This window comes from Fukomys damarensis, unplaced genomic scaffold (genome assembly GCF_012274545.1).
Source record: "Fukomys damarensis isolate Sample0158 unplaced genomic scaffold, DMR_v1.0_HiC HiC_scaffold_27, whole genome shotgun sequence".
Lineage (NCBI taxonomy): Eukaryota > Metazoa > Chordata > Mammalia > Rodentia > Bathyergidae > Fukomys > Fukomys damarensis.
The window spans coordinates 17329783-17354493 of NW_022900939.1; the positions used below are offsets into that span (position 1 = coordinate 17329783).

At 55.4% G+C, this 24711-nt stretch overlaps 2 protein-coding genes across 18 annotated transcripts in view; both read left to right on the forward strand.

Annotated features, from left to right (window-relative positions):
- The window catches only part of Lsp1 (lymphocyte specific protein 1), a 32387-nt gene extending 29316 nt beyond the window's left edge, over window positions 1-3071 (forward strand). For all 5 annotated transcript variants that reach the window (XM_010635642.3, XM_010635643.1, XM_010635641.3 and 2 more), the window contains exon 11: window positions 2636-3071. The gene's annotated coding sequence lies outside the window, so the exon portion shown is untranslated. The remainder of the gene's footprint in view (window positions 1-2635) is intronic.
- Window positions 3072-7060: 3989 nt separating this feature from the next.
- Window positions 7061-23932, forward strand: Tnnt3 (troponin T3, fast skeletal type). 13 transcript variants are annotated; one of them, XM_033756680.1, is made up of 17 exons: window positions 7062-7181; window positions 9938-9972; window positions 10119-10132; window positions 10608-10625; window positions 12049-12066; window positions 12261-12275; window positions 13305-13325; window positions 13539-13553; window positions 16208-16226; window positions 18683-18728; window positions 19492-19608; window positions 19695-19772; window positions 20042-20155; window positions 20253-20362; window positions 20486-20576; window positions 22280-22320; window positions 23664-23932. In XM_033756680.1, the coding sequence occupies exons 2-17, from the start codon at window positions 9956-9958 to the stop codon at window positions 23716-23718; spliced, it is 789 nt and encodes a 262-aa protein (XP_033612571.1). In that variant the 5' UTR covers window positions 7062-7181; window positions 9938-9955; the 3' UTR covers window positions 23719-23932. The 13 variants fall into 13 exon arrangements, with proteins under 13 accessions (XP_033612575.1, XP_033612579.1, XP_033612571.1 ...); XM_033756684.1 differs by lacking the exon at window positions 10608-10625 and having other exon boundaries at window positions 7061-7181; XM_033756683.1 differs by lacking the exon at window positions 13539-13553.
- The last annotated feature ends 779 nt before the right edge of the window (window positions 23933-24711 follow it).

Sequence of the window (24711 nt, forward strand, 5' to 3'; positions counted from 1 at the left end):
TCCCATGCTGCCCCCCCCTTCCCCCCCCTGCCTCCCCCCACCCCGCACCCCATTGTGCTTCCTCCTGCAATGGCTCTGGCCTCCACTCTAGAGCTCAGCCATCTTCTGCCCACCCTGTGGTCTTGACGCTTCACCAGAGCCTCCAGCCTGCTGCTGTCCGGTTGAAGTTCTTGGGCTGGGGGCTCAGCACTACATTGGGTTGCAGTGCGGGAGGGGCATGTGTGACTTCCTGCAGCTTTCGGGCATTGAAGCGAGGCCGGTACAAGAAGGGTAGACGAGTGAGGCCAGCCTGGGGATGCTCCCTGTCTTTGGGCTCTGCTGGGTGGCTGTGAGACTTGGTCACTGACATTCGGTACAGCACAGCATCCCACATCCTGGAGGCCCGGGAGGCAGGGGGCCCAGAGCTGGCTGCAGTGGGTGTCTCCAGCTGTGTGGACTCCGGGCTGGTCTCCGGACCTGGGAAATGGGACTCCTCTGCTCCTTCCATCAGCTGCTTTTTGAGGCGTGTCCAGCCACTGAGCCGGGGCTTGGGTGCAACTTTGGGAGCAGGGCTTGGGTAGGGGTCTGATGCCAGGACCAGAGACGATGGGTCCTGCTTGACCTCCAGTGCAGGGCTGGCTATAGGCAACTGCTCCAAGTGCTCAGTCTCAGGTGCTGCAGGAACTGGGCTGTATGGTAAGGGTCCAGATGAGCGGTAGGTGGGGGCAATGGGCACTACCACCCTGGTCCCAGCCTCTCTAGACACTGAGGCCTGGAAGCTGGATGGTGGCCTCACTACAGGGGGACCCTCGGGCCTAGGACTGACAACCTGGGCTCCAACAGGCAATGGGCGGATGTGGGCCACTGGGATCAGGGGCTGGGTACTGGGGACACCTGGGGCTGGGTCTCCATCCTGGCTGCTAGGGCCTCCATTCAGGGCTGTCCTGGGGGGATCAGGGGTTCCTGCACTTGGGGATGGTGCCAGCTGGATGTGCACTTGAGTGACATGGGTGCTTCCTGTTGTGGGGGCCAAGACAGAGGCAAAGCCACTGGGGAGCTGGGCAGGCTCTGGAGCTGAGGCTTCGAGCCTTGAAGGGGCCTTGAAGTGTGCAGCCAGAGCCTGGTGCTGAGTGAGGCTGAAGGAGAGCGAGGATCTCTGCTGGGGCGAGGCCACATGGTGGATGACTGGGGTGTGGGGGGAGCGGGGCAGGGGTGCCACGGTGTGTGGGGCCTCAGCAGGATGCGAGGTCTCAGCAGGACGAGGGGCCATGGTCTCCAGATCATGGCTGGCTTCGCTGACAGGGGACAGGGAGGTGCGGAAGACCCCGGGTGGGGCAGGGGCAGCCCCTGCCATCTTCTTCCGAGCTGCCTTCTTCAGAAGCTTCTGCAAACGCAGGTTGTCTTTTCCCGGTTTGGGCAGCAGGGGTGGAGGAGGGCCAGGGGTTCCCTGGCGGCCCCCGGCCCCCAGAGGCACCGAGGCAGTGGAGATGAGCATCACTGCACCCTGGAGTGGAAGTCACACAGTCAGGCCAGCCTCCTCCCTCCTGGTGGTGGGGACATATAGTCTGCCATTCTTCAGGAGGCCAGAGGTGTGGCATCTCAACCACCAGACACCCTCTGCCTGAGATCTAGCATCTACCAGTGCTTTCTAAACTTGGGTATCAGTGGCTGTGGACAGGGCCACCATGTCCTGGTATGGAAATGAGCCCTGGGAGCCACCGCCATGCTGCAGGTGATAAGGGCTAGAACCGGCCTCTGCCCTCAATGCCCAGCACAGTGCCAACCTCTCATGCACACAAGCAGGGGCAGGCCATGGTACCATGAAGGAAGGGGGATGGGAGACCCACAGGCTAGCTCCAAGTGGGAGGCTTGAGCCTGGCCAGTTACTGACTCTGGCCAAGGGCAGGAAGAGCAGGCTGCCCGCAGACACGTGAGGGGCGCCATGCTGTCGCCGGCCCGACCACAAGTGCGTCGGTCTGCTGCAAGCCAGTGGTGAGGAGTGGCGGCCAAAAGGCTTGGGAAAGCTGAGGCTGCATCATCAGAGGTAGATTGGCCGGAAGGTGGGAGCAATTTTCGCTGAGCTATGCTAAATGGGATATTCCCGCAGACCTCCTGCCCAGGGTGGTCCTGGCCAAGCCACCCGCCTTGGCTTCTGGGCGCCACGTGTTTGCAAGGACGTTGACAAATGGCATCTGGGACGAGCCAGAGGTTGTCTGGTTTGGGGAGGAGGGAGGCCTGGGGCTGCCGCCATGGGGGCTGGCTCTGACAAGGCAAGAGCCATCTGCTGGGGAGGGGCCAGGAAGGGTCTGTTCCCTCACTCCCAACTGCTAGCTGCAGGACTGGAGAACTGAGGGAACCCAGGTCTAGTTCCGGGGGTTTGCTAGGGTGGGTGGGTAGCATTCCCTCTACCTTGAGATGGTCCCGGCCAGGGCTCAGACTTGCAGCACCAGAGTTTACCCGGGGAGCTGGTCTCCCACTTGAAGATTGAGACAGTACACTTCTGGTTGTGGGAAGAGGGTGTGCTCAAGGCCAGGTCACCACTAGTGGACCACCGGTGTGGAGGGAGCAGAGAACTGAGTCTTTCAGGAGGCATGGCTACAGCTCTTGCTCAAGCCCCAGGCTAATGTTCCTCATGCCCCATACCTGTATTTGACAGGTGCAGGCTAGCGGCACCCTCCACTCCTCCAGGGGAGACACCAGCCAGACACCATGCCACCTTCAGCCTTGGCTAAGAAGTTGCTTCTGTTGCCAGCATGGCCTACCCTTGCCACCCTTCCTCAGTACCCCTGCTATTTCCACCTCCTCCTTTTGCTCCTGGACCCTCCAGCCTCTATACTGTACCACTCTGATCGTCCAGCTCTGCCTCTCACAGTTGGGGAAGGAAGAAGACTCCTGACCTTGGTTAAAAGGACCATTTCTTAGAGCAGCCAGAGCCCCTAAGGAAGGCTAGAGATGGAGACCCAGCCTGTGTAGAGGGCTGGTCACCCCACCAGGCCTGAGGGACACCTGAAGCGGTGCTGGATGCTCACGATTCTGCATCTTTCTTGCTCCCTACCTACAGACCTCTCCCCATTCTGTGCAATAAAAATTTTCAAGAGTTGTTTGTGTGTTGGCCTCCTGTGCTCTCTAACAGAGGAGGGATGAAGGAGTGGGACTGGCCAGGACAGAAGAGCCATATCAGTGGGATAGCCCACACACTGCATAGTGCGTGCTGACCTTGAATTCAGGGCCTGTGTCTTGGCCTTAAGGAGTATTAGACTCCAGGACCTGAGATGTAAGATGGCCTAAATTGGGGTACCCATAATGGCTACAATTCCACGGTCTTCTTCCAGGATATCTATAACACCTCTACCTTGCCCAGCCCATGTAAATCTCGCAACACTGGAACAGTGGACTTGAGTGTGCACTGTCTGTGTGCTCACTGAGGGGGAAAATCCACCACAGGGTAGCCCTCATGATCCCCCAGCTCTGCTACTCGCAGTTGGAGAAGGAGGAAGAATCCTGACCTTGGCTAAAGGAACCACTTCCTAGAGTAGAAAAGAGCCCCTTAGGAAGGAGAGACCGAGTTCCGACCTGTATAGGGAGCTGGTCACCCCACCAGACCGGAAGGATGCCTGAACACATGCTGGACACAGGTGAATGGACAGAATTCCGAATGGGTGGGTGGGTGGATGGAGAGAGATGAATGAGTGAGTTGATGGATGGGTGGACGAATAGGTGATGATGGAGGAATGGGTGATGGATGGAGGGATACGTGGGTGAATGGCTGGATTACATATGTGTGATCAGATGGACAGTCATATGAATGGATAAGTGGCAGATGGGTAGGTAGAGGATGGAGGAAAAGAAAGGAGGAAGGAGCAATGGAAGTAAGGAAGGAAAGTGGTGAGTATAAGAGTGCATACTTAAGAATGAGTGAAAGAGAGGGTGAACAAAAGTATAAATGGGAGACAGGGTAGGGCCTGTCCTCCCAAGCACCCCTTCCTCTCCCTGGGACTACCCTTGGGCTTGACAAAAAGCCTTCAGTGTCTAGGGGGCCCCCTCAAATGATGGTCTAAGCATGACATTGCCATTCACTTAGCCATTCAGAGCCTCCACTTTCTGAAACCTTCTTAGTCAAGCTTCATCTGCCTCACAAAAATGGGCAGCTCAGGAAGGCAAGAGCTCAACAGAACATACCAGCCAAAGCAAGGAGAGTGTCATGCCACCACGCTGTCCCTCCTGCCCACAGCCCTACAACTGAGGAAGTATCAAGGGCTAACCTCTGCCAAGGCAAGAGCATTTCCCAGGTGACAGTCCCTTTCCTTTCACACTCAGTCTGTAGGGGACAGTGAACAAGGACAGCAGATAAAAGGGTGCTCCAAAGTCAACAGTCAAGGATCTGGACACCAGCATGGGACCAGAGTGAACAGCACTAAGAATTAGAGGGCTGGATCCCCATTGGCACAGGCTAAGGAATGAGGATCAAGGGTCTTGGATTGCAGGTACAGAGTTCTCTAGAGTACTGAGCCACACCCACACCTGCTGTCCCAAACCAGGAGGGCAGGCCTGCCATTGTCAAAGTCAAGGGGCTCAAAGTAGTCACCATCCAGAAGGCACCGGCCAGGGATGCCGGAGCACTGCCCCTCCCTCATTCTGCCTGCCTAAGGGGCCCCTGATGGCCTACTGCTCCTACTCCAGGCACTACTGCAGTTCTGCATGCAGCAGACGCCCCCGGTATCTGCAGAGCCAATCAATGAGTCTACAAAACCACGGGGTGCACACAGGCATGGGGGCAGCAGCCATCGTGTTTGAAGTGGCTTAGTCCCAGTTGCTGTGTCAGCTGCTCCTATCCTGGGCCTGGCAGCGCCAGCCTGCAAAGGGTCAGTCCAGGGCACCAGGCAAGGCTCAGGTTTGGTGAGCTCCTCCACTCCCAGCCATAGTGTGGGGGGCCTGTCACCCACACACACCACTGGAAATGAGGCACTGGGAAAGCTGGGCCCCTCCCACGGGCTCATCCTCACCTTGGGCTTAGCTCAGTATTCACCAACTTTGAAGCCTCCCACCTCCACCCCGGGACTGGTACTAATAGGTCCCCTATCCAACTGGACTGAGCTGCTCCTTGTCCCTGGCCTCACCAGGGTCTCCAGTCCCTTTGTCCTGCTCCTCAGAGGAGGCTTCTGCCCTCTTTCCTCTCCCCTTACATAGCCCCAACCAGGCTAGGTGGGACCCGGTGTGGATTACCTGTCACAGGACCTCAGTAGCCGGCAGCAGCCTGTGCAGCAGTGTCTTCTTTGCTGTCCTGCTGTACCTTGGGCCTGATGCCCTGAGGAGGAGGTAGCTGTTACCCAAAATAAGACCTGCTTTGTCCCTCTGTCCTCACAGGAGAGCACCTGCCAAAGGCCGGGCTTGCTAAGTGGGCAGCCACCCTCCCCTGCTGGCCAAGCAGGGCTACTGCAGAGCATGTGGCATGCCCACCTGCCCATGTGGTCTCTAAAGATCACTAACCTAGGCAAGGTTAGTGGACAGGGGCTTCCCAAGCCAAGCTCCAGTGAGGCCTGCAGATGGAACCAAGTCCTCCCCAAGTCCTGCTCACCACATGGGCATCTGCAATGGGGAAAAGGGTAGGGTGTGCTCAGTTCTTCCTTAGCAGAATTTGGGGAACCAGACTGGGGGTGCGCAGCCTCACCTTGGGAGAGGAAGGGGACTCCTGAAGCACAAGCTCAGTATCTCTGCAGGAGTTCCAGCCAGATAGCTGGTCAGTAGTAGATAGGTGGAACAGGAGGTACAGGAAAACAGGAATGACCCCAGCAGCTGGATGCTTGGGGTGTTGGGCAGGGGAGGGCCCCTGTCTTTCAAGTTAGCAGCCTGGGGCACTAACTCTACTTGCCTTGTGCCTACAGGCACATCCCTTCCTGTCTCTAGCCTTCAAGGTCTCATCTTCAGCTTGTAGGAACTGGGTGAGGTATCAACCACAGCCTTCCAGAAGGCTTGAGATCCAGATCTGGGGAACAGAGCCAGGTGGCGCTGCATCTGGGTCATCGTGGGCCTTGCACCAGGTCATCTTGATGACCCAATTCTAGGACTCTGGAGGACAGGGACTTGTCTGCATCTCCTGGGACTTCCCTTGTTCTGGACACTGCTCAGCTCTGAATTGGGCAGCTCTATGGACCCCACAGCTCGTGGGGTCTAGAAGGAGTGGGCAATGGAGTCGAGGTACTGAGTTGCACCCCCCCCACACACATACCTCAGTTTCACTAATCCAAGAGGCAGGGCTATCCAGGTATCTCCCTGGCAAGCATGGGGCTATCAGAGGCCCACAAGAGGCATCTGTTGGTTGGATAGTGCCCCCTGGAGTCCTGAGGGAAGAAGGGCCAGCTTCACAGTCACACAACTGGCCACTCAGAGCCCAAATGTTGCCCTGGCCCCTAGAAGGAGAGGGGCCTGCAGCTTCTGAAGGCCCAGTCAGGAGCTAAGGGCAGAGGTGTGGCCCCAGGCCTTGGGAGGCACGAGCTACTGGGGGAAATACCATAGCAGGAGCCACTGGATATAGGTCACTATTTCTCCTACCCTTTTATCTGGGCATCCCAAAGGTCTCTCTTGGAGACATAGGCCTGGCCTCCAAAACCCCCAGAGTGATGGGGCTGAGAACTCAGAGTCTTCTACTCCCTGGGGGTCTTGAGCTGCTCCTCTAATGGAGAGATATGGGGTGGGCCTGGGCAAGGTTCTATGTGGAGATCTTGCTCTGGGTGAAGTGTCCACTCCCAAAACACCTCTTGGGCAGAGGGGCAGGGGCTGAAGAATCTGTGACCTCAGCTCTGAGGACCCCTACACCAGCCTGGCCCAAAAACAGCCCTGAGCCCCATCCCAAGGCCACCTGCCACCTTCCTCCTCCCCTCCTGAGTCCTTCAAGAGCAGGCCTACTACTGGGCAGTAAAAATAGCAGCTGACACCTTCCTGAGGGAGGCGGGGACCTTGACTCCTCTAGGCACGTCTCCTCCATCCTTGCCTCCTTCGGTTGCTTCCTTTGGCTGTTCCTATACTTGGTCAGGGGCCTGACTGGGCACACCCTGCCCTCCACCCCCAGCCACCCAACCACTAGCCAATGGGCTGCTGGGAAAGATCGAATGTCGCTATAACATGAGGGTGTGAGGCCCACCAGGCAGTGCCTGCAGCTGGTCCTGTCCACAGGGAGCTCCAGCCCTTCTCAGACTCAGCAGCAGGTGGGTATGGGAGTGAGCCACCCCCAAGGCCTCTTGCATTGGAGCTGGGTTCTCTACACCTAGTGGGGACTGTTGGGCCTGGGGGCCAAGGTCTCCAGCTGAAAGGTTGCCTGACACTTGGATGGGAAACAAGGTGGTTGGAGAAGCCAGGTGGCCCCTGGGGACTGGTGAGAGATTCTGATTCTGATATCATGTTTCCATGTACCCCTGGCCTCAGGATACGGCAGAAGACCTGAGTCTAAACTAGAACACAAGGGTGTGGAGTGGGGGTGGCAGCCTGTGGGAGGCCTGGGGTAAGGGGTCAGAACTCTATGTTGGAGATGTAAGGGTACGAAACCCTACCCCACAAAGGGGATGCTGCCCAGAGCTTCAAGGGCTGCCCAGGGACTGTCTGCTACAACACAGCTGCCTCGGGCTCATTGAGGGCCCTTTTATAGTAAGGGGTAAGTGTCGTAGGTCATCCCAGAAAGGAATCCATAGGGAGAGATGTCTAGACCCCAAGCAAGCCCCGAGGGAGTGGACAGGGTTGGGTTAGGGTAGGACAGGAAGGAGGGAGTTGTTCCTGTCCAGAAGGGCCATGTCCCACCTTGCCAGGGCTAGAAGGAGCATTAGCTTTGAGAGTCCCCCTGAAGTTGCTGGCCAGGGTCCATCATCCATCAGGTCCTGCTTGCTGTCCAGAGGTTCTTGGGCATCCTGGGAGGGGACAGGGCCAGGAGAGGCTGGGCAGAGGGGAGTAAGCTGAGGCAAGGTGTGGTCAGAGTCCCCCAGCAGGTGAGTGACAGGGCTTCCTATACCCTCCCTCCTTGTCCCTTCGAAGGAGGGAAGGATGGCACATGTCCCCAAGGAACCCAGCCTCATGGGCTATTAACATGCATTACCTCGGATGGCAGAGCATTAAGGGGACAACTGTTTTCCTTCTCAGCTGTCGAAATGCCATCCGCTGCCCCAGCACAGCCCGCCCCAGACAGGGCAGTGGCAGAGACCACACAGAGGGGGAGGGGTGCAAAGCAGCCCAGAGGGGGTCTCCAAGCACTCTTCAGAAGAGCGGGAGCTTCAGTTTCCCCACCTGGGAAGGAGGCCTTGCTGCCTCACCTTGAAAGGGTGCAGGTTCCCTCACTGGGTGCCCTCAGGAGATGGGAGCAGAGAGAAAGGTCTGGGCTATTCACCCCCAACCCCCATACATCGTCTTGGGTTTCTGGGCAAAGGCGTCTTGCTGATTTGGGTGCCTATTTCTGGATACCTCAGCTGCCACAGGATTCTTAAAAATAGCCCCTCCCCAGTCATGGGCCATCTCTCCCCCTTAGTGACTGACAGGTGTTGACCCTGCTAGGGTCAGGGGTGGAGGCAGCAGACAGGGCCCCTGGCTCCACAGCCCTCACTGACCTTTCTGCCCTATAGAGTGGCCAGGGAGTAGACAGAGGGTTTGGGTTCTGGACCCACTGAGAGGACAGAGTCCAAGGAAGAAAGGGAGCTGGGAGCTAGCTGGTAGGGAGCAGAGGGGGCCTGAGGAGCCAGAGGCAACTTTGACCACTGGGCAGAGGAATGATGAGCCCAGGTCCTGCTACAGATATGCTAGACGGTGTCCATTGATGGGCAATGGAGTCCTGGTCAGGTTCTGGGATGAAGCAAGCCTCACCTTGTGCCTGGACATGAGCTTCATAGATGTCTGGTGGTTAATTTTGCATGAAGATTAACTTGCTCTGAAAAAAGGAACATTAGGGACAGAGAGCTCAGAAATAGTTCCCACCTTAGCTTTGAGCAGCAAACATGTTTTGAGCTGATGAACAGGTGTTTTCTTACATAAGCTCCTGGGGAGTGGGGCCATAACCATTGTCTTCAAGTATGTAACATTCTATATGGCTACTCAGAGAGCTCCCAGGCCCCCACTGTCATGGGTGTGTGGGGGGTCAACTCATGGAGGAAAGTCCCAAACTCCCTGGCCCCCCCAACAGCCACACCTGGACAGGTGAGACCAGTCCCAGGCATGGCACTTTCCCACACACACTGACAAGATCAAGAGCACCACCGGCCTGGAAAAACAGCGTCCTGTAGCACCAAGAGTGCCAGGCTGGGCAACCACCAAGAAATACTCTGGCCACAGCCCTCATGCAGCTCAGAGGCTCAGCCTCCATGTGAGATGGGGAAGAGGGAGGCAGGTTGACAGACCACTTTCTTTTGGAGGAGGCATCTCAGAAGGTTGTAAGGAGCACAAAAGAAGCTCTGAGCATCCTCAAGGAAGCCTGGTGGTGGAAACCATAGGGTAATGAAGGGCGCTTTGGACTCACACAAAGAAGGAGGACAGTTGGTGGGCAGAACAGGTCTGTACAGTCTATTTTGGGGTGCTGGCCTTGGTCATCTTGGGCACCCAGTGAGCCGCCCCCCAACCTAACTAGAGGTCATCAAGATACAGGCTGCACTGCAGACCTACAAGTCTCCCTACCACGCAGAGAAGTCCATAGAGTCTGGCCTGAGCAACACTCTGCACCTCAAGGACCCTCCTTGCTTACACTGTAAGGAGAATTTCTGCATAGGGGAGATTCCAAGCTCCAGCCTGAAGTCCCTGCAGGAAGGAAAAGGATCAGAGTCTTGGGGAAGAAGGTTTGGAGAGAGCTGATGAAGGGCCCCATGTGCACAGAGACAAGAACCAAGGGTTGGCCAAGTCCTCGCTGTGATGTCCCCTCTCAACTCCTGCTCTGAGCCACCTTCCCCTTCCAAAATCCAAGTCACCTCCTAATTCTTTCCCTTTCTCTCCCCAGAAACAGCTCACCCTCACCATGTCTGACGAGGAAGTGTGAGTACCACTGTCTGGGAGCTGCCTCAGACTCTTGTCCTGTGTGCAGAGACTGGGGACTGCTGAGGGCTGCTGCAACCCAGCCAGCGGAAGCTGCCTCACTCCTCTTTCTCTTTTTCTCTCTCTTCCTCCACTTATCCCTACAGTGAACAGGTTGAGGGTGAGTGTCGTAGCTATTTTTTTTTCCTCTCTCTACATCCATCTCTAGTCAGAAAAACTGCTCTTGGGGAGGGGGATTGACTGGGGATGGCATATACCTGGGGGTCTGGGATCCCAGATTGGCTACCCTTGTGTTGGAACAACCCCTTTTGAAAATGGTCTGGCCTCTCCTCAACCCGCTCAGCCCTGCAGACCTCCTGGGACTATGTAGTCCTGAGGAGCTTGGGTCTGTTGGCCTCCTGGTCCTTGTCCTTCTTGCCCATGCTCATGGTCATGGTAGGACATGGCATCCAGGGTGTGGATTGTGACCCTTATGGCTTAGCCATCTCCTCCTCCAGTACAGATAGCCCTCTTTGGGCTCAAGGAATCTCAAGCCCCAACCCTGGCCAGAAGAAAAGGCTGGACTGTCCAGCCTTCCATCCTCTCCAGCAGCCCCTGCTAACATGGCCCCTCTCTTTTGTTTTATTCCAATGCAGAGGAATATGAAGAGGAAGGTAACTGTGGTAGCCTTGGAGGCTCTTCATTCCCCTAGATCCCCTCTTTATGGAGTCCCCTCCTGCTTGGTGAAGGCCCCACCCACCCCACCTTCCCTGTCCTTTTCCAGCTCATCAATTAACTGTCCATCTTCTTCATCATTAATTCACCATTAACTATCATCATTAATCATTTCTTAGTGTTTAAAAATGCAATCATTTAATTGATAGTCAATGGCTTGATCATTAATTAAATCATCATTAACCTTCAATGATGATTGATCTCTTCAACTGATTAATGGATACTCATTAATCATTCATGAATGCCTTGTGTGGTGATCACATCCTTGGTGTGTGGAGTGAACTGGGATCTGATCATTAAAATTCATTAACATCAAGGGCCTCAGCATACACTGCCACTGTTCTTTGTCTCTCTTGGTGTCTCTCTTCGAGTCTCAGTGTCTTTCTGTTTCTTGTTAGTGCCACTCCGCATCTCTTTCTTCTGTCTCTGGTATTTCTTAATATCTCTCCTAGTCTCCCTCTGACCCTGTCTCTGTACTTCTCAGTCTCTCTATCTATCTCTATCGGTTTCTCTGTCTCTGTCTCTCCCAGTGTCTCTCCACACCACCCCCCATCACCACCACCACTGTACCCTCAGGTGAATGGCAAGACCCTCCCTGGCTGTCTTGCCCAGGCAGGCGTGGGTGGTGGAGTGCTGGGCGCGGGCACACCTGGGAACGGTGGGAGCGGCAGTTCCCAGGCCCAAAGGGTGCTGCTCAGGCCCCTGGCAGGCATGCAGGCTTGACAGGCAGGCTGTCCTGCAAGGGCTGCTGGGTGCTGTGTTTTGAAAATATTTTGCAAACACTTGGTACCCTAACAACGTGAGCGGAACACTTATTTTTTCTGAAGAAAGGTGGAAAGGCTTGTTTTTCAGCAGGAAATGTGGCTCTGGGAGCTGCCTTTTTCCTGGGGATGGTCATGGGAGGGTCTCTTGAGAATATTTCCTCCGAGATCCATGTATCTGTCTTGCTCCCAGGGACTTTCCTGGGGTCAGAAATGGACCATCCACATAGGATTTCCACATCACACATGGGTTTTGTTCCTGGTCTCCATTTCCATCCCCCACAGAGCAAGATGCAGTTTGACTAGTACACAAGCACTAAACATGCAAGGCCGCCGAAGGCAAAGGAGATCCAGGCCCAGGCAGCCATGGGACCTTGGGGTAGCTGACCCTCAGGGAAGCCTACTTACCATGGCCAATTGCTATGGCCAGAAATGCAGGACTGACCATTTTCTCTCCATGATCTGTCAGGAGAGTCCTCTGTCCTCTTCTCCTATGAGCTTGCCTCCTGTCCTCATCCCCAACATGCCCCTCTAATGACTGTTATTCTGTCTTTCTCTTTCTCCCCCACCCCTTCCTGCTTCTGGCTTCCCCTTCCCTCAGAAGAGGCCCAGGAGGAAGGTAAGTAGGGTCTACACCCCCAGCCCCATATCTATTTCCCAGTCTTCCTGACCCCACCCAGCCCTCACCTCACAGCCACTCTGATGTGCCTGGGTTGTAACCCGGCTCCCCCTCTAAGGATGTGTGCCTGCACCCATCTAATCCTGTCCTCTCTCCTCCCTGGCACTCTGCATTCCCTGGCATCCTCACCGCAGAAGTCCAGGAGGAAGGTATGAAGACCCAGGACTTCTGGTCCCCATGTGGGGCCCGGGGCCTGGCTGGAGCCCTCCTGGGGTAGGGAGAGGGAGCGGAGGCAGTGAGGCACCAGCCAGCCAAGGGGCCCCACATGTGGCCCCACATAACACACTAACCATCACCTGTGCTTGAAGGTGCTGGACCCTGAGGGACCCCACGGGCAGCACGGCCAGGGGCCCCAGTCCTTATAGTTTAGGGCCACATACTCCCCCCAATGGAGGGGGTTATCCCATGGACGGAGAGGGAAGCCTGGCTCGGAGGCCATGGGAAAGATTGTGGGGCTTGTGAATGCCAGGCCCTCCTTCCTGGGGGGCAACTAAGAACCTCTGGCGGGGTGGCAAGAGACTCCCAGCCAGGCCCACACCTGGCCAGATCCCAGTGCAAGTTCAGGACATGGGAGACAGGCAGGGGAAGGCAGAGGCCTGATATCCCAGTTTGAGTCTGGACCAGGCAGGAGGTAAGGAGAGGGCTTTGTGCCTAGCTACTGGGGTGATGAAAAATAGGGTCATCCTGGAAGGCTTCCCACACCCTCTGTGGCCCTGATTCCTGGGCTCCAACCCTGCCCTGCACCACTAGAGGGGCCTTGCTGTCCCTGTCAGACACCAAAGCCTTGGGGTCCTGAGGGTAAAAAGGGAGGTGAGAGACTATCCATACCTGTTACCACGACCTGCACAGAAGGAAGTGGCAGGGCCCAAATCAAGAGCCAGCACCACAATCTGCCCCTGCTTTAGTTTCCCTATTTGTCAGGATGGGTAATGGGGTGGGCTCAGGCCCCCTCAGACCCTGAGGCTCCCAGATTCTGAAAGTGGGTTACAGGGCTTGGGGACCTGGGCTGGGGATCAGTGCCAGGCTAACTCTGACCTTATCTTGCTCGCTTCCCGCATGCATCCCCCCCTCGGCCTGAGTGGCGACGGTCTGTTTCGGGCTGTTTCCGTTTAACCTTGGATCCCTCTCCTTTGACCTCTGACCCGCGGTTTTGCCTCTTGTTCCGTGGCCCTCCTTAGCTCCTGAAGTTCATGAGCCAGGTAGGTGACACGACTTCCACGCTACTGTGGCACGTGTGGCCGTGTGTGGGTGCGTGTAGGAGCTGAGCCGAGAAGGAACAAGAGGGGCCGTGTAACCTGCTCATATCTGGCCTGCTCTTCCTCCCTCCTCTCTCCTCCCCACCACCACCCCCTATGCCCTCCCCTCACTCACGGGTACTTCTCTCTCCCCCTCCCCGACGGTGCTGCTCACAGAGGAAGTCCAGGAAGGTAGGCTTCAAAATCTCCCCTCCCTCCCCTCTTTCCCTCTCACCACCCCTCCGGACATTCCCCACCATGGACAAAGTCCATCTGGCCTCTGGGCTGGGAACAGAGTGAAGTGAGGTCAGCATGGTGGCTGCCTCAGGTGGACTTCATTGATAGGTGAAGGCTCTGGTGGCTCTGGCAGATTGGTCAGGGACGTTGGGGCCCTTCCTGGCCGCCAGTAGGAAGGTGGAGAGCGTGCGATGGCCAGCCCCTAGCCTAAAGGCAGAGCAGGCCTTGAGAGGACCGAGTTAGGCAGAGAAGAGTGGAGGAGTGGCAGGGTGGGTAGCCAGAGGAGAGGAAGTAAGGAGAGGTGAAGCTAAGTGAGGCTGGAGAGACAAGTAGGGTGAAGCAAAAGTCAGGCTGACACCCAAGGTGGGGATGTTGGGGACCGGAACAGCCGAGGGCCATGCGTGCAAATGAGCAATCAGTCAGGTCTCAGCATCCCACCCATTGCCTGGGCCTGAGCCAGACACACCCGCACGAGTTCAGGGTTGGCTGGCCACATGGGTGCCTGGAGGGAGCTGCAGATAGGAATCAGGGGCCCTCCATTCACACTCTGGCTCTGTGGCGCTGCCCGGTCCTACCAGCTGGGCCTGAGCACCCATTTAACTCTTCCCTGACCTCAGAGAGGCTATGGGGACAAGAAGAACAATCTAGGAGAGGGGTAGTAGTCAAGTCAAAAGCCTGTGCACAGGACAATAGTGCCCAGGAGCCAGCTTGTACGTGCTACAAAGTCACCAGGCCACCCTGAGACCTGTAGTATGGCCAATGGATGGATGGACAGATGGACACACAGGAGGAATGGGATGTGGAAAGAGTGTGGGGAAGCTTTGCTGCTTGGGTTTGGGCTGTGGCCTTGTTTCCTGCAGCTCCTGGCTCCCTTCCCATTCCCCCACCCAGCCCCTGGATTTTAGGGTTGCAGTTCAGCCTCACCAGGAAAGGGCCAGGCCACCCGCTGGGCTTCATACAGTTCTCTGCTCTGAAGCACCCCTTTTGCTCCCCAGGCCCTACTCTTCCAGGTGTTGAGAGAGGCAGGCATCAGGCCCACATGCAGAATTGTATGGCTGCTCTGCCATGTGCTGGGATCCTAAGCAACCATGTTGCTGGGACCTGAGGAGCATGTGTACTACCCAGACCCCACCCTGATTCTGTCCGTGGGCTGGACTTGCTAGCTGCTAACCATGTGTGGAGAAAGGAGCTGGTGTCAAAGGCTCTTTCTCAGCCGGGCCTCACTGACCTATCAGTGGCAGGACCAGGGACATGGCATGTAGATAGCCTTGTCATCATCACCCAAGACCCAGAACAGGACTGCAGGACAGTGTAGGTCAGGGTATGCTGGCCCCCTCAGACACTACCTCCAGCCAGGCTCAGCCAGGATGTCCCCACAGTGAGTCTTGGGGTCATCCTCTAAAATACAGCCTCTGTGAGAGGATGGCTGGCCTAGCCTAGGGCTGGAGGCTCTGGCCTGAAAGCCAGTCCACCTGCCAAAGTCTGGCTGGCCCCAGAGGGGTCTGAGGAAGAGGTAACAGGGGCTGTCCCAGAAAGGCTTATCACAGGCTCCAGAGGAGATGCCTCTTCAGGTGAGAGGGCAGCCTTCTGGGCTCAGGGGGAGCAAACCAAGACTCATGGCCACTGATGGGCCAAAGTGGACAGTTGGACTCAGCAGGGCTCCTTGGACTCAGACTGGCATTAGTTGAGGCCTGCATAGGCACATGGTGCCAAGAGACTAGGACATAGCATCTTGTGACCCAACAAGGCTGGTCTTGAAGGCCGTGCGGGGTAGGGCCATAGCAACTCTCCCAGGCAGAGGATGAATTCAGGCCAGCTCCAAGAGCCATGTCAGGGGTCCCAGACAGCAGGTCCTCAGACAGCAGGTTTGGGATTTAGCCAGGGGTTCACGTGGAAGTCCAGGCCCATGGGAGAGGATGGGCGCTGTCCCCGGGCCTGTGCCTTCTGCTCCCGCTCCCGTGGCTGCTGCTCCCTACGTGTGCGGCTTTTCTCTTGCATGTGTGCTTGTGCCTGTGCCATGAAGATGCTGCTGATGAGGAGAGGGAAGAGGACGAGGAAGGTAAGGGCAGCTTGCTCTATCCACATGGGATCCCAGTTCTGGCCAGTGTCTGTTGCAGCTCTTCATCCCACTCTCTCTTTTCCATCTGTCCATCTGTCCCTCTGTCCTCCTTTCCCTGGCTCATAGCCTCCATGCAGGTCCTTATTGCTTGGCACGGCAGCTGCTATGAGGTTGAGTGCCAAGGTGGTCAGCTAGTGGGGACAAGCCAGCAGACCAGCAGCCCCAGATGGCCCTGGACTTCTTCCTCCAGCCCTCCTCCATCCCCAGACCTCCAAGGACCAGTACTTCCTGCCATATCTGCTTTCTTCTCCTTACCCCACACTCAGATCCCTTCTTAGAGGCCCAGGGGGCTTTCACAGCCTGAATGGAGATAAAGCTTTCTGCTTCTAATGGGGTGGGTGGGCAGTGGGAGGTTCAGCTGGAGAAGCAGGCAGCCCTACAAGTCAGAGCTCAGCAAGCTCCCAGCTTGGCGGTTCTTATCAGCAGGAGGGGGCTGCCTGTCTTACATGGTCTCTCTCCCTTCTCCCCATGTTTGTGTTGTGGTGACCAGAAGAGAAGCCAAGACCCAAGTGAGTATAGGGTCTGGGCAGGGCTAGGGTGGGCATGCCAGGAAAAGGCAGGTGTCGGAGCCTGGGGCCTATGCTTAAAGAAAAAGTCCAATGTGCAGGGAAGATGCAGGCCTGTACGGTGTGACTCTGACCTACTCATCAAGGGCAAGCAAGGAGGCCTGTATGTAGGAGTCCACATGAAGGAAAGAAAGGCATTGGGAAAGTCAGGGAAAGAAGGTAAGGAGAGACGTGCGAGGTGAGAGGTGCAAGGTGCAAGGTTCGAGGCTCAGAGCATCGGCATCCCAGATGCCTCTCCAGGATTCACTGTGCATGGCTGCTTGGGGGTGGAGTTGAGCAGAGAGAAGGGGGAGCTTGCCCAGAATCCCACTTAGGGTGGACCATCCAAATCAGTTCTCTGCAGGAGAAACTGAGCCCTGTAGGAATAATGCTCAGTCTTGCCCTTATTTCACCATTTGTGGGTGCTTCAGAGACTTCCTAAAGTCCAATTTCTCTGACTTCCCTGGCTTTGACAGTACTCACGAGCCCACGGCTCTCTCTGTGACTCACTCCTTATCCTTCTGTGTGTGTATTTTGTCCTTCTTCACTTTGCATGAGGTGGCAATTCAGGGAATAGTAGCATGAGCTCCGTGTCTGCTCTGGCTTCAGCAGGCACAGCGGAGTCTCCCAAGAAGGCTGAAGATAGGCACAGGACATAGCCAGCACACTCCCACCCCTCGCACTTTATTTTTCAGCAAGTTTAAATAAAGAAATGCTGGATCACGAGACATTTTCCCATTTCAGAAAAATTGTTTGTGTTTTCGCTAAATAAAACACCTCATTAAAGAAAATTTGGAAAATACGTAAAAGTCAAAGGAAGAAAAAAAAATCATCTATAATTCTCCCACCTACCCATCCAGCCAGCCAGACTATGGAAAGGAGCAAAAGAAATAAAAATCCTTATTTCTTCCTACTCTTTTTCCATGCAAAGGGCTTGGAAAAAAAGATCTCAACTCTGCTGTTTTTCAAACATCGAACTGTCTATACAGCCTTGAGTTCTGCTTTTTTATAATTTAGCACTATTCATAAGTATTTTTCCATGTTTTTACATCGTCTTCTCAAATATTTTGAATGGCCACATAATATTCCATCAATTGGACAAACCATAATTTTCCTAACCATTCCTCTATTGCAGGCTTCCCCCAATATTTTACTATCATAAATAACACTGAGTGGAAAGCATTTTCCATCTTCAGGGCTATTTCCTTAGGCCACATTCCCAGAACTGGAATTACTGGGTCAAAGAGTACGAACGTTCTGAAGACTTTGAGACTCCTTGCCAAATTGCTTTCCACAAGGGCCTGGCCAAGGCGGCCTCCGACGTGGGCTGTGAGCAGTCTGTGTCCCACGCCTGCCTCACCCAAAGTCAGAAACGTGCTTCTGCACCTCAGCCCCTGACAGATGGCAAACAGCATCTCTCGGCTGTTTTCCTTTGCATTCCTCTGATTGCACGAGGGCCAACTGGTCCCCAAACGTTTGTGAACTGGTTGTCTTTCTTCCTTGAGAATTGGTCGCTTATGTCTTTTGCCCATTTATCTAGCAGTGGACACATCTCTGTGTTTTCTTAATCATTAGCTTGCATAAGGATATAAGTCTTCTGTGTATTTGCTGAAAATACATACATTTGTAGTCTGGGTTTTTCCCCCCTGCCTTTCAATGTTTGCCTCTTTTCACATACATAAGTTTTTCATTTGCACAGAGTCATCAGCACATCTTTCCCTTGGAGGGAACTTCCGGTGCTTCTGAGCTTAGAGAACTCTTCCCACTCTGGTTTTTGATCGATACTCGGCTCTACTCTCTGCCATGGGTTGTTTTAAAAAGCTCTTGCTGTCTTAACCGTCTGCTCCATCTGGAACATGTTGGTGGGAGAAGGGGCTCATGGGGCTAGTGGGCTGGGGGCTCTTTCTCTCTTCAAAATGCCTTTTTCTGCTGCCGTTGGGCCTGCAGAAAGATTAGATTGGCCAGAGAAAAAGGATCACAATGGCCAGTCCTGAGCACATGGACTGTTGCTCCCCCGCTGTCCCCAAGGGCATGTGGCAGTCACCTGCCTTTTGATGGGACTTGGCTACATTTGTTTACTTGTTTGAGAAATGAACTGGGCCCCTCTCCTAGAAAGATGGGGTGAAAGATAATTTAGTTCCCAGGTTAGGTAGAATTACCTGTTTGCTGGTGAAAGATCCTGCAAAATGAAGGGGACATGATGAGGTTAGAAACTTCTCTAAAGGGTCAGATCACTCTTGGGAAGCGAATTATGAATTTGATAAGAATAAGATGTGCCACTAGGCAAGGTTCCCTCAGCCAGGTGTGAGGGTTTGAAGGTGTGAGAACCAGCCTGGGGCCAGGTCAGCCCAGGGAAGTCCAGGTGGGGTCCAGGTGGGGTCTTGATTGTCCATGTTCATGAAGCAATCTCTCTCTTTCAGACTCACTGCTCCTAAGATCCCAGAAGGGGAGAAAGTAGATTTCGATGTAAGTTTATGGGAAACAGGTCAACACCCTTCAATACCACCCCCACCCACCCCTACTTCAAGCCCTACATCAGGCCTCCGGATGTCCTCTCCTTTCCAGCACCATGAGAGAAATTATTCTTCTCTAACTTATTCCTGGAGCAGGGGAAATTCCTCCAAGAATAGACATCTTCTTCCCTTTTCCTCTGTCCATCCATCCTTCCATCCATCAATCATCCATATTCCCAACCTTCCATCCATCCATCCCCCAGTCATCTCCACAACTCATTCATCTGCCCATATTTCCTTCCACACTCTCATCCATCTCATCATTCACCTGTCCATCCACTATCCATCATGCATCCACTCACCCATCCATCTCTTTATCCGTCCTTCTGTAATTAAGCTACCCACCTATCTGTTTATGCAATAAATTTATTCCACTCACCAGTCTTGTCTCAGTCAAGCCTGTGTAAAGCATCTCTGAGGATGAAGACCAAACTAAGTCAGAGCCAGTCCATCCCAAGTCAGAGCTTCTGGCCTCACAGCTTGGCAGGGTCTAGCTCACCCACAAGAAGGGCACAATCCTTATCATGGGGTTTGGGGGTCAGGCTACCCAGATCCCAGGAGGGCAGCAGCTCAGGGACATGGCAGGCAAAATAACTGTTATGGTGGCCAGATAAGGCAGGGGTCTTCTTGGGGGCAGGGGAAGGTGAGCCACTAGGCACCAGGCAGAACCCAGGCTAGAGAGGATGGGTGGGGACAGATGGCCTTTCCTACCCCAGGACATCCAGAAGAAGCGCCAGAACAAGGACCTCATGGAGCTCCAGGCTCTCATTGATAACCACTTTGAAGCCCGCAAGAAGGAGGAGGAAGAACTGGTAGCACTCAAGGAGAGAATTGTGAGTGTAGCCACCTGGGGGAAGGTCACTGGGAACTCTGAAGGTCTGGGAAAGGTGAGGCTGGGCTGACCCACTTCTTGGCACAGGAAAAGCGCCGTGCTGAGAGGGCTGAGCAGCAGAGGATCCGTGCTGAGAAGGAGCGTGAGCGCCAGAACAGATTGGCGGTAAGGGCAGTGCCAGTCTACCCACCTTGCCCATGAACCAAGAGTTCAGGGGGCTTGGGCTTCATTCTCCTAGGGCTTCTATTGCATGAGTTAGGGATCACAGCCATTGGCTGAAACCCCCTTCCCTGCAGAAATGCTACAAAAAGGCAGACTTTGACCACTAGAGCTTCCTTCCAGAAAGTTCTAAGCTGGGGCATGTCCTTGAAGCATGTCAAGAGAAGCTATCTCTGGCCCCATCCCTAAGAGTCTGGGGAACGGTGTCTCCACAGGAGGAGAAGGCTCGGAGAGAGGAGGAGGATGCCAAGAGGAGAGCCGAGGACGATATGAAGAAGAAGAAGGCCCTGTCCTCCATGGGAGCCAACTATAGCAGCTATCTGGCCAAGGTGAGGCGAGTACCCAGAGCCCAGGGGGCCACTGGTCTGCATTAACACACATGCCACTCCTGAGACCAGGCCCCTCCTTCTTGCCTGTTCCCTTCAGGCTGATCAGAAGAGAGGCAAGAAGCAGACAGCACGGGAGATGAAGAAGAAGATCCTTGCAGAGAGGCGCAAGCCACTCAACATTGACCATCTCAGTGATGACAAGCTGAGGTGAGGGGCTGGTGCCAGGGGCAAGGCCAATAAAGCCCAGCTCTCTCTGTGCTAACTGAAGAAGTGCAGGGGTTTGAGCCTGCCTTTCAGGCTTAGCCCTCCCAGCCTCGTTCTGCCCTCCAGGGACAAGGCCAAGGAGCTCTGGGACACCCTGTATCAACTAGAGACTGATAAGTTCGAATTTGGAGAGAAGCTAAAACGCCAGAAGTATGACGTGAGTCCAGACATTCAACCCGTGGGCTCCCCCAGGTCTCATCTGCCAGCGTGAGCAGCTACCTTCCTGAATCCCATTATCCTCTCTGTCTGCTCCCTGCCCCAGGGCCTGGGCCCAAGGAACCCAGGCAAGCTGTCCTCGTGGAGCCTGGCTGGGGACCACTGCTCAAGGCTGTCTTCTGAGACAGCCCCCCAGCACCATCCTACACCTTTAGCCATCAACATGGACCCTATGGCCACCATAGCAACCCCCAAGGCATCTGCTTCCTCACAGCAACCAGAATGGGGGTGGCACACAACTCCCACTGCAGCTGGGAAGGAGGCTGAGCTTAGGCCCTGCTGGCAGCTAGAGGTGCTGAAGGGGCTCACATACAGGGAACCCACCCACGTGGATGCCAGCACTGAGAGTCAAGCTGAGTGTCAGAGGGATCCTGCCTAGGGTGGGCTGCAGAGTCAGCCCAGGGGCACCAGGGGCTAGGATTGGTGCCTACAGCTTTCCCATCTAGGGAGGCCTGAAGACCCAGGTAGAGACACCAGTCCTAGGTGCATAAATGTCCTGTGCAGATGTATGACCCTGAGCTTCACCATCAGGGCCATGCTGCCCTCCCTTACCCTCCAGCATCCCTGAGGAAGGCAGTTTTTGCCCACAGGGCATGTACAGGGGCACCTTCCAAGGCCACCAAGACAGACACCTGCAAATCCCGGTTCCTCCTTGGAGCCCTGGGCGGGCTGTCAACCTATCCCTCAGTGTCCCTTCTGACAGAGAAACGGGACAATGTGCCACTCCCTGAGCCGTCCCTATGAGGAGACAGATCCCTCTCGCTCAAGGCTACCCTTAGGCTGGCCCAAGCTTCCTTGCTGTTCACAGCTGAGTTGGGAACTCTGACATATTCTACCCATGTCAGGTTCCCAGGGGTTCAGAGAACCTCAAGGGCCATTGCTAGGCTCAACAGGCCCATGGCAAGCCTCAAAACCTCAGCTGCCTACCCAGCCCCATAACCATCTTGGTTTTTCTAGATCATGACTGTCCGGGCCAGAGTGGAGATGCTGGCCAAGTTGTGAGTAGCCAGAGTTTACCATGGGCCAGGCTCATGGGTGTGCAATGCACGGTGTGCCTCTCGCATGGCACAGATCTGGGTAGCTTGCAAGGATGCTGGCGGCCAGGGCTGGAGCCCTCATGGTCTTCTCTCTTCCTTGCTGCCTTGGCTCCTCCCTCCTGCCTCCCTCAGTGGCTTTGAGGCTGGCCCACTGCCCTTACTGGCTGGCAAGACAGGGCCTCACTTTCTCAGGAGATTCTCCTGGCACAGGACACCTCAGCCATAAGTCAGGAGTGGGGAGTGGAGGCACAGGAATAGGAAGGTCAGGGGTCAGGGCTGGGTAGGAGGGGTCTTCAGGCCTCACCTCCACCCTACCCCATGAGGGCCCCACATCCTGCTGCAGTGAGAAGGTAAGTGGCCAGCTCCAGAGCTGCTGTGTGTGATAGCCTAGGCTGTTCAGGCCAGCAAGAGTGAGCCTAGACACAAGCAGGTCAAGGGACAGTGGCCAAGGAAGCCAGTGGCCCTGGTGCTGCCACAGGAGGCTGCAACACCTCAGTGGGGATTCCACAGCCTGTCCTGCACTATGGTAAAGACAGGCATTTGCTCACCATGCCCAGCCTGGGCCTCCTGGGTCCCTGTCACAGTAAGTTGCCTGTGTTGTTCACAGATCACCACGCTCAGAAGCCGCATCGACCAAGCCCAGAAGCAGTGAGTAGCCTGGCCCATCTCCCTCTGCATTGGGCACAGGGTCCCACAGGGCCAGCCACTGTGTGCCTTACCTAGGGCCTGGTCATTTTGGCCCTGTGTAAGGGTCAGTGGCAGCCAGCCTTCAGCAGAGCTGTAACAAAACTAACATGGCCAGGCCCCTTATCCAGCATGTCCAAGCCCTGTGCCTCGGACCTGGGTGTTCCTTTCTCACCTGAATACAAGAAGGATCACGTGGGGCTCCTCCCACATCTGGGGCAGCCAGCAGGGACAGGGCAGCCAGGAGGTTCCCAGAGTGTGGTGACTCTAAGTGCCCTTTGAGTAGCCTGGCATAGACCGCCTGGACACCCCACAGCATTCCACCCTCAGAGGTGACTTGCAGTAGGGAATTCAGGGGCCAGGCTTTGCACTTTCCATCCACGGAATCATGCCCCTTCGGGCACTGGGACTCGTTGCAGCAGCTGCACCCTACCTCTGGGCCTGTACTCAGGTGCAATGATGATGTACCACACTGAGGTCCTGCCACTAAACCTAGCCTGGGTACTGTCACATCCAAGCCCTGCAATGTCCTAGGTACTCTTGGAGTCCCAGTTTCCCAGGCTCCTTCTTTTCCTCCCTTGACGTCCCTGTTGCTCCCAGATATGGGTTCCTTTTCCAGGGAAGGGGCTGGTGAAGGAGACCCCATAGCCTCCCAGCCTGTCGTGCGGGTCAGGGACATGTGCGTGCAAGTGTGTATGCATAATGCGCATGTGCACGAGTGTAAGAATGTGAGGGCGTGGCTGTCACCACCAGAGGTCCCACTGCTCCAACTCTCAGAGGTTCAGCACTCTTGTCCTCCTACCTGTCTCGCCCTCACCCTGTTCCCAGCTCCTCCAAGCACACTGGCATACAGAGGGCCTTAGATAGGACAGCCTGAGGACAGCCACCTTGGTTGCCATCTAGAGAGCACAGACTTTTCAGGGAAAATAGTTGTCCTGTGCTGAGAGAGTCTCCAGGCCGGAGTCTGTCTGCAGTAGCCCCCCAGGCAAGGCAAGGAGGATAGAGTGCAGGACCCTGGTTTGCACACTAACTCCTACCTAACCACACTAAGTCCCAGGTCCGGCCCAATCAGGTACAGGTGAGTCAGTGATGCTTGGACTGCAGTGAAGCCGGTGTGCTAGGGAAGCACACTGCCCGCTGCCTGGCTGGGCTCTTATCTTGAGAGCCACCTGTGGAGACCAGGGTTGAAGTTCTACCCTGGGGCTAGGGGCTGGGGGCTGGGGAAAGGCCTGCCTTGCTAGCTTCTCCTTCCTGGGCTTAGCTAGTCTCTCTGACCTTAAAAAAAAAAACTTGTTTCCCATTTGCAGCAGCAAGAAGGCCGGCACCCCAGCCAAAGGCAAAGTCGGTGGGCGCTGGAAGTAAAAGAGCCCAGAGGCCCCCTGTGGCAGAGACTCCCTGCCTTGGCTCACTCTGGGCCCTGGGGCATTTTACTACAACATGGCATCTTCTAGCTCCTGCACTCAGGCTACTTCTGGAGCTCCAGGATGATCCTGGGGGTGGAGGGGCCACCCCAGAACACCCCTCATGTCTCTGCCCTCATTGCATCTACCCCCTGGGGTCTGTGAATAAAGCAGCAGGCCTCCCTCCACCAAGTGGACTGTTGTGCATAGGGGATGGAAGGGTGGTGCATGGGCTGGGGCTACCTGCAGGCAGGAGCTTCTGGTGGGTGCCCTCCTCAGGGACCAGCTCCAGAGAGCACAGGGTGCATTCTGTCCATTATCCATGGATGTGACACAAGCCAGGGGCCCAGACACAGCTCCAGGATGCTGCCACCACTCTCCCTGTCAGGGGCTTTTCACCCCTAGACACTCCTGTCTCTTGCCCTAGGGCTCTCCAAGCCAGATGGGGGCTTCATCCACCCTGAGAGGGCCTGCTCTGAAACTCATTTGGGGCAGAGGAGTTTTTCCTTGGGAGGATCAGGGAGGAGAAGCCCAGCCTTCCGGGAGACTTTGCAGACTTTGACCCCAGGAGGGTGGGGCAGACTGGGAGCCCACTCACAAGGGCACACTGGGCTCCTCTTCCTGGCTCAGCACATCAAGGGCAGGAGGAAAGTAAAAGAGCACGTTTCCAGCGAGAAAGCAAATATGGCAAACACAGAGTGTTTTTCTATATTATAAGGGAACACAGTGCACAACTGTGTAATAAATTTGAAAGTCCTGACCAAATAGAATTATGGAAAATATAAATCACAGAAATTGGATCAAGACGCAAGGCCCTACAGCAAAGCATTCATACAGGAAGGTGTTTGTCCAGAACTGCTTCTCCAGGAAGCCCTGGGGCGGTGGTGGTCTGTGTCTGCCTGCAGAGACAGGGAGGGAGGCCCCTCCAGGCTGCAGCAGTGCTGGTACCAGGACC

Bases quoted from the DNA above. Each gene is read 5' to 3' on its own strand.
- Tnnt3 (XM_033756680.1), top strand. The intron at 19,773-20,041 runs GTAAGGGCAGTG...GTGTCTCCACAG, and splicing joins AGCGCCAGAACAGATTGGCG to GAGGAGAAGGCTCGGAGAGA. The intron at 20,156-20,252 runs GTGAGGCGAGTA...TGTTCCCTTCAG, and splicing joins ATAGCAGCTATCTGGCCAAG to GCTGATCAGAAGAGAGGCAA.